The following is a 13,383-nucleotide window of genomic DNA, read 5'->3' as shown; positions in this document are numbered from 1 at the left end:
CCTACAAGCATAATACGGGACATGCAGCTTGTATTTGATACCATATGCTTCCGCATTCTTGGCTAGTATGTTTGGTGTAGCCTAGGGTGTCTAATTCAATGTTTGCACGTGGTGGTATGGTCTTGATGTTTGTGGCATTTGCTGGTGACACAGTTTGCTGAGCGAGTGCATGTTCAAGTCACAGCATTAGACTATGCGTGTAGCATATGATTGCGCATTTAACTATGGCGAAGGTGGCATAGCATGCGGGCTCATGTATCTCTTGCTTTGTGTTTGTGTAACCTTTCGTTTCCGGTTTGGCGGAGTGACATTGGCAAGGGAAAACGCTGTTGGCACGATGTTACCCACGTTATGCCAAGTTTTACTTAGGCAACGTCACAGATAGGAGAAGTGATTGGGGACAACAGGCGATTAGTGAGTGTGGTATACTGCGGTTACTGACGTTGATATCGTTGAGATGTCGGTGTTGGCAGAGGGAAAGAGACCTTTTGCAGTTTGGGACATATTTTCCTTCCGGTAAAATAGAGACAGGCTTTTCATTTTGGTAAAGATTTGACACAAGTTTCGGAAGGACACGAGACTCATGTTGATTCCTCTACATGCGGTCCTGAAGTGTATATATCTCATTGCTTCCCACTTCTTCCTTTTCCTTGAGCTACCATTGGCCCCTGACTTATATACAGTCATATACGCTTACAGTCGGGCAATTTAACGTTCCGTGTTAGTCTATGTTCATCACCTTGGCACTGGAACCCGTATCCGGCGTTGTGCTGCCGCAGTATGATCGTTGATTTCGTTACATATGCCTTAAGAACTGACAATGTCTGCAGGAAACCGCAGACGAGGTTCTCATGTATCACCTGGATATGAGAAGGAAGCGCCTACATCTATTATAATTGAACACTCTATCTCTTGTCCCTATGCCGAAGCGCCCTGACCCGTCTTTCCTCTTCGTCGGAGACGATAAGCAATTCGGGCCTGTCGCGCCTTTGCTCGCGAGGGCTAACAGTCGGTATGATGCCGTTAAGACAACTATGATGATCTCAATGATGGGCGGGCATGAACCTTAGATCAAGTGGGTGAAGAGCAAGCCTCGGGCTGAGTCTGCCACCCAGGGCACGCACGTGATTCCTGACCTTGGCTGGCCGGATCACGTTGACTGGAATATCTTCACTGGAAAGTGAGACAAGACCCATCTCACTGTTTACTTATTGTGTCCCTGGGATCCTGCAAGTATATATAAGGAGGGTAAGCTTCTGGCATCCAACAATCCTACAAAGCAAGTATGCGCCGGCTAATATATCAATGTACATATACAGGGAGCGCTTGACTAAAGATCCTGCCAGGAGATGAAAGATGTATGCCTGTCTCGTTGCGTGGTCATGATATCTTCAGTCAAGCTCTTTTACATCGCCCCGCGGTTCTGGAAAACACGTGAGAGACAAAGAAAGCAACGCATTGTTGGCCTTTGGACTCAGTTTGGAACAATCTTGAAGACCAAAGCTCCCTCACTTCGAGCCCCCTGTAGCCCTACAATTAACATGATATACCTTGCGTCTCCTGGAAAATGTTGACCACCAGTCGCTAGGTTTTATGAAGTAAGCCCTGGGAGGAACTTACGACAGCCATGACAAAGCACTTTCCCATCATGTATTGACTTGTCTCCCAAGAAGCATCCCAATCGTGGGTTGCAGCATGCTGTATCCTTTCCAGAAATGTTGCACTACAGGACCCAAAAGCTTGATTCGAGCATTGGACCTGAGGCAAGGTACTTTCAAGGGATATATAGGCGAAGGGAGTTTCAATCTTGACTTGAAAGGTCCTCCCAAACAGTTTGTAGGGAACGAAGAGGGGTATATATGAACCGCGAACTAGAAGACGTTTGCTTAGCCTCGAAGTACATGGCATAAGTCCTTCATATCTGGTGACCTTACTCACGCATTGTTCTTATAGGAAAATGTACTCGATAAAATCACAACCCTCGTCAGAGCAGGAATGCCTCACTTACGATCTTTGCGTTCTGCCTCATACGTGGGCCAAACCGTCGATGCTATTAGAAAGGCCGACAATAACAAGGTATTCGAGCAGGAAACCGAATTGGAGACGGCGGCAAGGGTATTCTGGCGGGGGAGAAGCAAAAGGTACGAAAGAAGTTCGGGTTGTCTGCTTTGCTTTGGGGTTAACATTGTTCCTCTACTGGATTCAGCAGACAGCCTCACAGTCTCCTTTCACCGCTGGTAGAAGGCAATCCCATACTCTCAAGAGCAGAAAGTCATCAAGAGCAAATACTCCCACCAAAGAGGCAGGGATGAATCAGATCTGGCCCACCAAGGAGAAGCAAGGACTCACCCAGCTGATAGTGTACATCCCACCACGGTAAAGGGTATACAGGAAAAGACTTCCCATAGCTTACCGCGACCTCTCAGTATTGAGAAGTTCGCATGCGTGTTAGAATTAGAAGCCAATAAGTATACGACTAGCGGAAAGTCTTCAGCTCTCGGTCAAGAACAGACTCTATTCGCATGTTAGTCCAGGGCCGCCATGGCGGCAGTGGAGTGCTTTATCGCTAACCGACATGACGCATAGAGCAACTGGTGTGATCTCACCCAGAATGCGTTGAGGAACCTTCCGAATACCGACAGCAAGCCTGTGTAATCATAGCCAAAGCTAAGGTCTGCCCACCCGAGTCTCCATTGCTCTGGCACAAATTTTGGTACTTGAGAGAAACCTTGTCAACACATCCCCTAATCTTCCAGGTTGCCTGGGTTTAAGGATGTGATTAACAAGAAGATGCTTTCAAGATCCCCGTGTCGCAATAAGATGGTGGGTGTAGTCCAATGGAAGCAAGTTCACATGACTTTCGAGACTCAGGGGTAAGGGGAGCTCGCAGTGAATCCGTCAAAAAGAACGGGACAAACCGCCGATCTGCATTCGAACCAAAACGGTGATGCCGCAGAAGTTTATTGAGATGAAACTGGAGTTGAAATATGCTGGGCTCTCGGTGGTGGGTTGAGGAGGACGCAAATGGGATTAAGAAGGGACGGTCTTCTGATGGAATTCTTCTCTTGGATCAATGGAGCGGTTCGGCCGGATGGGGCAAAGATTGGGAGTAACTATGTCTTCTGTCTTGAACTTGGGATGAGATTTTAAGGGTGAGTTCTTGTAAGTCTGCGAAGACATAGTCGTGGCGGGGACTTCGAGGGACATGGGGGATCGTCGACCTTGATCATAGGGGGGAGTATGCCAATGATAGCTACTTAAACAGCGCAGGTCAGCGGTAATGTAACTGAAGTGGTAGAATGTTAGGAACTTAATGGAATCCCGACCTCCTATTGGGATGAGGAGAGTACATCTCAAGCCTACTGGCTTAACCTACCACCTAGTACTCCCGACAATGAGAGAGGTATTCACTTGGGTAGTTTTACTGTTTTGAGAGTGCCTGCAAGAGTAATACCGAATAGTGAAAGCCCCTCTTGGAGTAGCTACGTCTATACAGGAGAGTGCATGTCTCGGAATTAGAGTGCCCAACCCCTGAGCGTCTTTGACTTCGAGGGTATCGGCTGTTGTCGTTAAACTGTCAAGACAATAGGTTTGTTCCAATGGCGGTCGTCCTGTGGGAATGTAACAGCCACCAGCGGTCGCGTACCGAACTAGGTCGGCCCCTGAGAGTGTCATGATAGAGCTGGAGCGCCGCGGTACTAAAGAAGCCCACAGGATGGACTTCTCCTCCATTGGGAGCAACAAGGAGGTACTTTAGTGATCCTAAAGGTCCAATGGACTGTCTGTGACTAACTCAGGGGCCATCCGCGGCAACACGGTGCGTCGAGCTCTTCTCCTGGGGAGCCCTCCTCTGCCTTGCAACCAATGGCTAGCCGAGGAGGGTGCTTCAAGGTCCATAAGAGTTGGAATAGCTGATGGCGAGGAAGGTACACTTCTTTGCGGTTGTCGTATTAGTCAAGAAGCCGTCCCAGCGAGTTGGGTACTTGTTAAAGCAGTGCTGCTGAAGGGTCCTGTAGCGCGCTCTTGTCAGCAAGGTAGTATTGACAAACTGACAGCTAAAGGAACAAATAACGTGTCAAACAGAAGCCCCTGAGAGACCCAAGTATGTGGGAAGGTGGTGACGAGCCCATCTTGCAAGGTATGCTGGGTTGATCTGGAACACAGCGGTTTTCGACAAAGCGCCTCTAGACTTGAAGCACCTTGAGGCCTTCTGGAGCCATCAAGGGCACTGCGAAACGAATGGGAGTCACAACGAGCTGCAGCATCCGAACTGCCGCCTTGGTAAGGTCTGATGTCTCCCGGTGGCTCAAGACACGCAAAGAGCTCCAGGGGGCCAACTGTCGAACCGTCACTAACGAGTTCTACTGCTATGATGTTGCGTTTGGGGAAACAGTGTGATCGATTCTGGACCTAGAAGCGCGCTATGCATCGAAAGCACGTCGAGGACTTCAGGTAGTCAGTTGCTGGGGACGAGTTGTAGATATCAGAGGGAAAAGTCAGTCAGGGGTTGGAGTATAAATGCATACGAGGTGTTCATGGTCATGACCCTGGTGAGGCGAGTGATAACAAGCATAATTAGAAGGCGAGATGCGTGTAACGCTTGTCGGATGTCAGAGTTGTCAGCGTCACTCGAAGGCAACGATGCACAGTCGAGTCATGGATGGATCTGCTTTGTCCCCCGTCGACACAGATGCGAAGGGATACAATGAAAGGTCAAGACGAACATTATGAAGGGACGACAAGCTGCGGATGAAGATTGGGAGACGGGGTGATAAGATATGTTGGAGTGTATGGAGGGGGATAATAGCAGAGAGCACACATACACATGCTTGTGAAGACATAGGGCCTATAGACAAGCACTCAGTGCTCATGCAGGATGCTTTTAGAGGACCAGATACCTGAATTGCAGGAGAGTAGCGTATGAGCGTCTGGTTTAGGAGGCCAATGACGTTTCGTTAGTGTGGTGTGCCTTGTAAAATAGGTCACCAGGGCACCGATGCCTTTTTCGTCACACGTCAAACCGCACTACCTACAGTATATCAAAACATTTCTCTCGCGTTCGAGCTTCTTCCCCTCTCTCCTCTTTTCACCCTCAAAACATTCCTCGACTTCCGCTCGAAGTCAACTTCTCCACGTTACTGCAACAACAAACAAAAGCGTGAGTGCCCTATTCACTTCTTCTTGTTCTTTGTTTCTTTTATTTACATGTGCTTAAGTTAACTTAGGTCACTGCCTCGACTGCAAGGCACAGCAAACATGCAGGAACCTGGACCTGCGGAGCGACTGACTGGCGAGGGGTAAGTCGACATTTCTATCAACTTACACCAACAAGTACTGACAACAGATATCCATAGTGCCAAGGTTGCCATCTACTTTGGAGCCATGCAGGGGGGTGAGATGGGACCTACTGTTGAGTACGTCCACGCCGAGGCGATTCTCCACACGTGCCCTGAATTCCTCCAGAGAGTCACTAAATGGGGTATCATTTCTCTCCCATTCGCTCCCAATGAGACCATCGACGCCATGGTCCGTTTCTTCTACACTGGTAAAGTGCCTTTCCATGAGGTACACAAGTTCACTCTCCGCCCGGACCTCGAAAGTGCCTATGATCTTGCCATCCACGTCTATTCCCAGGCCGTCTACAGCGAGATCACTCCAATGAAGGATCAAGCGACAGCGTATATGAAAAGCCTGTTTCAATACATCGAGCCCGCCTACATGCTGGCCTACACTCACAGTGTGCTTGAGCCCTTGTACCCCGAGCTCAACTTTAAGTGGGTTGCAGTCCAAGCGGGTCTCAGCAGCAACTACGAAGTCAATGACAAACTCATGAAGGTCGTTGATGCTGAGCGCGATGAGGATATCAAGCGCTTCAAGGAATCTGTCGCCCGCCGTGAGCGTGCTTGGACCAAGATCAACAAAGAGGGCGAGGAGGAGGGGGAGTCCGTTGGAGACACCGAGGCCAACGAAGCAACCGAAGTTGCCGTCGAAAGTGAGAGCGAAGGCACCGACGCTGAAGAGGCTGAGGCTGAGGCCGACGCTGGGACAGACGATGAGTCCCATGACAGCAACGGCAAGCTCAAAATTATCGGAGCCGACGGACTGATCAACCTCGATCTTGCCAATTACCCACCCGGTGTTCACCGCTGGTAAGCCGCAATGGCCTCTAACGACGGATACTTTTTGGAACGATGAACTACGGAAATGTAACGACGAACATGATGAGCCGATGGACATGTAATGATGGCTGCAACAGAACTGACTGGCATATGGGGATGAAGTTTGTCAGTATATTAATGATCACGAGGGGTTTTGGGAAGGAGTCTTACCCATGTAATATTAGCTGAGAGTATCCCCGGGAATACAGTCCATCTATGAACTCATAGGCCTTGACCAAGTTAATGTTTTGTCCGTGAGAAGGTCAAAAGAAGGTGATGTAGCGGATGGCCCCAGGCTCCAACTGCTGTGATCTCTTTCACGACCATGCACCGTAGGGCCGCTGAAAACTTTGATCTTTACTTTTATTTTAAATTCACAGAAGACATGGAGGTCTCACAACCATATAAGGAGATACATCAGTTACAACATATTGATCTATTGTGGCACTTCGTTCACAGCGTGATTGCAACACACAAAGGGAGTTCAGACATCGTGAGGATGAAGTGACTTGTAACTCCTCGATTGCGAAAGGATGATACATTTGAAGGCAAAGATGCCTACCGTAAATATGTGTATATCGACTAGAGGCTTTCTTTACCGTTCTTGTGAGATGGAAAGCTTCGGTCCAGGTACTTGTCGAGTGCATGGCTGGAGCCTCAGGTACCAACCAACACTGAAACGATGGATGCCGGAGGAAAGATTCCCGTTACATCCGGTCTGAATTGATCTACTGATTGGAAGAAAACAAGAACGACACAGTATCGCAACATAATTTTGCATTTCTGCGGTGTCAGCTACATAACAGCATGGCAGCAAACCTCTCACTTCATACGACTATTCACCAAGGTTAGATGTTTGTGAATCCATGGCCCGATCTTCGATTAAACTTACTACCTTAGGTAGTCACCCCAGCAACTAGAAGTCGGAGCAGATGAAGTGATTGCTTGGGGTGTTGCACGTGATTACCGTTTTCTTGGATGTAAACGATGAGTCAGGGGCAATCACAAGGTACAAGGGGTTTGTCTGGATAACCCGCCCATTGGTTTGCCCAAACAGCCGGTGACGACAGTTGCTACAGATCTCTTGGAGCTACGGCTATTGTTCCACTGACTACACAACATAAAAGATGCTCCCGTAAATTAAGCTCAATACCTAGAAAAGGCTACATGCTGCGGTGCTTGGAAATATCATGTTGGGATGCCTGTGTCTACTACAGCTCTACTCGGGGCCTGTGCCATTGTCAATTGTCAGTGGAGTGTCAACAACGATAGAACTTGGTGGCTTGCTGACGGTCTGATCAACCTCGACCTTGCCAACTACCCACCTTGGTTGACACTGTATGATCCAGTCCCGAGCGTGACGCGCTGGAATTGAGTGCCCGTCGATACGCATGAAGAATGGCTGGGTAGTTGAAGCATTGTTTAGCGGAGTGTTACTTCTCATCCGCTGAATAGAGCGAACCAGGGCTCACCAGTAACTACGACATGTTTTGTGACCGAAACCTCTGATGTTCCATCCCATATGTTCCACACGATCATAAACGTGTGATTGGTTTCGCATTCTGTTTGTTTGCTTGCCGTTTGTTCAGGAACCACGTCATGCTTGCCAGACAATGACTCCTTGTTACTCATAATCTTCTCTATCACTTATCTTCATCTATTTATTTCTACTCAAACAAAAGCATTTTCCTCTTTTCTTGACGAGTTCACCCAGTTCCTCAGCTTCTTTCACCGATATAATATCTTCCGAAATGCGAACATGAGTTCGAAGCTCAACAGTTCATGCCCGCCGCTCGAAGGTGATCGGCAAGAGGAACGACCCAGCACCTCGTGAGTAATGTTCCTTGGATATACCAAATTCCCATAGACCTCTCTGACCATTTCTCAAGACCTTGGCTGGCGCCGTCTCGTATCATCAACTTCAATAACAAGAACTGGGTCTCCGTGCCTGAAGAAATTCTCAAGAACCACCCGGCCTTCCTCGCCTGTTGGAAGGGCCAACAAACACTCGTCTTCCCGGCTGCTCCCTACCATGTGGCTCATGTGCTTCTTCACTACATACACAAAGGGGAGTACCGTAACTTGAAGGTACATGGCACATACCAAGAAAGTTGTGTCATTGATTTCAGCACGGCCATCTATGCCTACAAGATTGGCATCAAGTACCAGCTACCAGAGTTGAGCCGATTGGCTGCAGAAAGGACCCGGATCTACGGAGGTCAAATCGCGTTTCCTGAGATGACCAAGCGCTTGTCGAGCCCTCCCTTTAATAATATGGAGCTACAAGGTGTGCTACGGTCTTACCTCTGCAGTAGAATAACTCGAGAAGGCACAGTCATGAGTACTGAATCAAGAGCTGAGATCGAGAAGTTTATGGGGAGCACTATGATCGCAATCCTGTACCAGAGCATCGCTCGACTTGAGAGAGAAGCAGACGCTGAAAAAGACCGTGAATGACTTGTAGTAGAAGCAGACAACGGATCGACTTCGCGATAGGTCGACTACAGATGATGGGGTTCGATGTATGGCCTCCCAATGAAGATATCAGTGTGTCATATCTACAGAGTCAGGATGTTGCGCAGGTGGTTGTCACGACACGGATGGGGTATCGACTTTGAGTCAGAAACGGACAGTGTGTGGGTTAGAAATCAGGCGCAGGGTAGTATAGCCGTCAGTATGTATAACTCAAGCTAATATTACAACATGCATCCGTTAAAAATCAACTATGCAATCCAAGCGAAATGGTTTCAGTAGATGTGGATTAACTTGTCGAGATAAATCACTAACCGTACATTTAAATAAAACACAGGCAATAAGATGACCAAAAGTCTAATTATATTAAGCAGAAATAGTCATAAATTTGAAGACATTTGCAAAGAATCGGGAAATGAAATCGGATTGAGGTTGAAGATGACAGTTTTTGACAGGGGTCCCCTGACCAAGCTAGCAATGTATTAGGCTTAGCGACTGTTGACTTAGACCCCTGTCCTAGTCTTAGTCTTCGGCCGTGGAGTTCGTACGAGATAAGTTCGTGCGAGGTTCCATATTGAAGACAGAGATAAATCATATTGGTCAACATACTAAGTTACATGTTCTGAATCTCGACACTCGGTCTAATCTTGCTTAGATCTCGCACGAAACCAATCCGATCAACCTTTCGCATTGACATAAAAGACAACAACTTCTCACCATGAATCTCTTTCTCTGCCTTCTGCTTATCCCGATTATTCTCCTAGCATTTCAAGTCAAAAGAATCGTCTCGACCTTTTCTTCTCCGTACTACCGCGTCAAGTTCCTTCTCAACGACTTCTGTGAAAAGATGCACTCCTCCGTCGTGTCCGACTCCCCTGAGCTCGAGAGCAACAAGCCGACCGAGAAAAATGACCGAATACCCCCTGATGGAGGCGTGAGAGCATGGGCTTGTGTCGCTGGATCGTTCTTGTTACAGTTCTGCTCCGTAGGCTATGTCAACGCGTGAGTCCGACCTCACTTGATCGCTAGAAGCGTTCACTAACCTTTGGTATTAGATGCGGCATGTTTCAGTTGTACTACTCGGAAGTCATGTTCAAGGACCAGTCGTCATCGGCTTTGGCTTGGATCACCACTCTTCAGATCTTCATGCTCTTCATGTTTGGCCCCGCTGTTGGCAAGATGATCGACGTGTATGGCTGCCGCAAGACACTACTCCCCTTCAGTATCATGGCTGTCTTCTCCGTCTGTATGCTGAGCCTCTGCACAAAGTACTGGCAAGTTATGCTTGCCCAGGGTGTCGCTTTTGGGTTAGCCGCTGCTGGTCTGTCTCTCCCCGCCATGGCAACAGCCACTCAATGGTTCTCTACTAAGAAGGGCTTGGCTGTCGGTATTGTTTCTGCTGGGAGCAGTTTGGGTAAGATGAGCAACGAGTATCCTCGGTAGAAGTGGCTGACACGAACTCAGGAGGTGTGATCTACCCCTGCATGATCCCTCGACTCATCGAAGAAGTCGGCTTCGCAACTGCTGTTCGTTGGACTGCACTCTTGCAAGGAGTCCTCTTAGTCATCGCTAATGCTCTCTGCACTTCCCCTTTCCCACCTCTTGGCAAGGTCTCGCAACCAGGAAAGAAAGAAAACGTTCCTAGCAGTGGAATCAACGTATCCAAGAGAGGACCCTGGGTGTTCTTCGTCCTAGGTTGCTTCTTCACCATGTGGGGTCTCTTCGCACCCTTGAACTACCTCCCTGAGATGGCTTCGCTCCATGGATACAAAGACTTCGCTGTGTATACCTTGGCCATTGCCAACGCCGGTTCTCTGTTTGGTCGTATCGTGCCTGGCTGGGTAAGTGATAGGATCGGCTCCTTCAATACCATGATCATCGTGACTGGTTTCTCCGGAGCTCTTGTTCTGGCGTTTTGGCTTCCCCTCGAGTTCCACACCTCTAAAGGTGGTATCATAGTCTTTGCCCTGCTCTTTGGGTTTGCCAGTGGCGGTTTCGTCAGTCTGGGTCCTCCGTGTGTTGTATCCCTTGCCGAAGACCGGGTTGATGAGATCGGGTTCAAGTTGGGAGGCTTTTGCCTCGCCATTGCCCTGGGTGCTCTGACTGGACTCCCCATCGAAGGGGCTATTAAAGACCGGGAAGGGGATAGGTTTACTGGGTTGATGTGCTTTGCGGGTGCGTCTATGCTACTCGGAAGCTTCTGTATGGCGGCCGCTCGAGTGTCCAAGGATGGCGCTCAAGTCTGCAAGAAGATCTAGCTGGGGATGCCGGAATGTTATGCCACAGTGAGAGTTATGATTTTCAAGTAGAAACAGGCGAAAAGGATTCGGCTCTAGTAGATAGGCTATTCATGAAATCGTTTTCTACCTAAAAGAGTTCAGGATCATCGCCCATGAGCCTTAGGGCGAGAGAAAATAAGACATAAGTTTAGCGCAACAAAGTAAACTCCACAAAAGGTACCCTAAACTTATCCTAAATTTATACTAAATTCTAAATCCTTTTATCAATTAGACTCAAATGCCCCGAGTTTTATTTCCTCCCCTAGCCCACTAGAACCTAGTATAAGGTAGCTATTGGGGTAGTCATCGTAAAGTGTGAGTGTTAACTCTCGGACACCAGATTTCGTCCCCACTATAAGATCTTAGACTTCTCTTTCATCAAAAGCACATCTACAATACATCATAAATGATCAAACTCCTAATGGAACTCATCTTCTATACTCCCACTATATCCTAGGATGAATTCAAGAATACTATAGGGCATGCGAGTCTGCAGTCAACAATGCATAAAATTGGTTGAGTCACACCAGGGCGCACATAGCCCAGAATTAACATGCTCTAGACACACTTTACCCTAATATCCCATGAAATATACCTGGGATAACTGACAACTTTTCGTAAGTTTATTGATCTATTTTTAAAAGAAAACCAGATTTATGTAACCATAATGATGGTCACTTGGAGTTACAGCTTTAGTGGCGTTTTACTATGGATCCCACTTAGATCAAAATAACACGCCATTGAGTTATAAATGTAATCCAGAGTGTCTATTAGGTAGTCTATCTATCCTACTGTGCTATGGCGCTAGAATGAGACCATATATTAGACCCCATATAGTCTTTCAGACATCCCTAGAAGTTCGCGAGGTCGAGGTCACCATCCTTTGGGGGCGGTATAAAGATATATATGCCATAAGGCCCGGCATGAAGCCCAACATTGTTGAAGGCAGCTCTGGCAACGTTATGGTTGTGAGGAGAGCGTTAGACTATGTCTTGATCTGAATGAAACAGCCAAGTGTTCCATCCTGGATCAAGATCAAGAGCATGTGCGAAGTCCACTTGTCTCGAGATGACCTTTTCTGACCTTGAACGAAATTAGCATCTAGAGTTGCTCCATTGACAGTTCCAGTAGCCTTACCTTGGACCCCAATCTCCTCTAACGTTGAACTTAGTAGTAGTGGCGAGGGCCAGGTGCAAAGCGCAAGTCAGGGAAGCGGAGGTTGTTGATTGCACCAAGAATGCCGTCGATCAGGGCATCGCCAGATTGGAGGCCGAACCATCTGCGGTCACAATCCATAGCCATTCGGCAGGTGGAGGTGAAACGGCGAGTAATGTAGTGTTGAACATAGGCCCGGTTTCGCTGGTACCATTCACCCTGAGCCATGAAGTTGACTGCGATCCTGGTAATGGGAATCATCTCCCCATACTCCTCCATGTGGGCTAGAGCCAGAAAGGCAAGTCCAGGAAGGTTGAAAGATGTTGCCTGAACATTGATTGCCAGAGCATCGGTGAACTCTTGCTCCAGTCTATCCTCATGGGACAGAGCCTCGAAATAAACCATCTTGTACTTGGGCCTAGGGTCCCGGAGGTAGTGAGTGATGATTTGAGCTTGACGTCGAGAAGCACCAGGCCAATGGAGAATACCGCCCTCAAACATTTCAGCGAACATGGGGTAGCGGCCAACAACAAACAGGGGCAAGTGGATGTCGCCGTGGGGGAAGCGGATGATGACGGTGATATGAGTAGCAGGGCTGGATTTGATGGTAAGTAATGAGCAGTGAAGCGGGATGGCACAGATACATACAGACGCGAGCTCCCGGCGACCATTGAAGCATTGTTGGAAGATCCGACACCAGGACTAAAGCTGATTGTCAGTAAGAGAACAAGACAAGAGGTGAGACCGATACATACAGAGGCTGATAGATGGGAACGAAGGAAGCATTCTTGGAAGAACTGCCGGTTTCGACGGGCTGCTCCATGGATGAACCCTTGATCTCAAGTCCACCGGACTTGGCGAGTTCCATAGCCCACTTGTCCTGAGACTTCTCTCTGGCAGGCTGCTTGCCCTTGTCTGACTTGTCGGACATGGTGATTGCTTTAGGTCTTTGATTTTCTTGTAGCAGGAGAAGTAGGTTGCCGAGTTTGTGGAGGGGTGTTGTGAGAAGGAGGAAAAGAAAGAAAGGTTGTGGGTAAGAATAAAAGGATACGGGCCCCTGGTGTAACACAAACGCACAGTCTTGCTCCTTGGCCCTCTTCTTATTGTGAGATCGAGCTTTGTGGTGGGCCGGACGACTGCAGCTCCACTAGGGGATGTGGCTACCTGACTACTGGACCTCTCCCTAAAGTAGTCAGTGGTGAGTCTCCCTATGGCCTGTAGCCTTGTTGACTTAAGTCAACGTTGTAGTGATCTGGCTGAGAATAGCCCTGTTTGCTCCCAAACAGTGTGCTTTCAGTCAGAGCCCCAAATGCAAGCCA

At 48.2% G+C, this 13,383-nt stretch overlaps 4 protein-coding genes across 4 annotated transcripts; 3 read left to right on the top strand and 1 right to left on the bottom strand.

Annotated features, from left to right (window-relative positions):
- Nucleotides 1–5,256: 5,256 nt before the first annotated feature.
- Nucleotides 5,257–6,153, top strand: FTJAE_6274 (uncharacterized protein; the record flags this gene model as incomplete). The annotated part of the gene is made up of 2 exons (XM_037352868.1): nt 5,257–5,297; nt 5,355–6,153. The coding sequence occupies 2 exons, from the start codon at nt 5,257–5,259 to the stop codon at nt 6,151–6,153; spliced, it is 840 nt and encodes a 279-aa protein (XP_037206674.1).
- A 1,764-nt stretch (nt 6,154–7,917) lies between these two features.
- Nucleotides 7,918–8,615, top strand: FTJAE_6273 (coiled-coil domain protein; the record flags this gene model as incomplete). The annotated part of the gene is made up of 2 exons (XM_037352867.1): nt 7,918–7,988; nt 8,048–8,615. The coding sequence occupies 2 exons, from the start codon at nt 7,918–7,920 to the stop codon at nt 8,613–8,615; spliced, it is 639 nt and encodes a 212-aa protein (XP_037206673.1).
- A 733-nt stretch (nt 8,616–9,348) lies between these two features.
- FTJAE_6272 (monocarboxylate transporter 2) lies at nt 9,349–10,888 on the top strand (the record flags this gene model as incomplete). Its single annotated transcript, XM_037352866.1, has 3 exons — nt 9,349–9,632; nt 9,686–10,044; nt 10,095–10,888. The coding sequence occupies 3 exons, from the start codon at nt 9,349–9,351 to the stop codon at nt 10,886–10,888; spliced, it is 1,437 nt and encodes a 478-aa protein (XP_037206672.1).
- A 1,188-nt stretch (nt 10,889–12,076) lies between these two features.
- On the bottom strand, nt 12,077–12,995 carry FTJAE_6271 (uncharacterized protein; the record flags this gene model as incomplete). The annotated part of the gene is made up of 3 exons (XM_037352865.1): nt 12,077–12,659; nt 12,713–12,766; nt 12,820–12,995. The coding sequence occupies 3 exons, from the start codon at nt 12,993–12,995 to the stop codon at nt 12,077–12,079; spliced, it is 813 nt and encodes a 270-aa protein (XP_037206671.1).
- Nucleotides 12,996–13,383: the final 388 nt, after the last annotated feature.

This window comes from Fusarium tjaetaba (genome assembly GCF_013396195.1).
Source record: "Fusarium tjaetaba strain NRRL 66243 chromosome Unknown NRRL66243_c0000122, whole genome shotgun sequence".
Classification (NCBI taxonomy): Eukaryota; Fungi; Ascomycota; class Sordariomycetes; order Hypocreales; family Nectriaceae; genus Fusarium; species Fusarium tjaetaba.
This window is presented reverse-complemented; position numbering and strand designations above follow the sequence as displayed.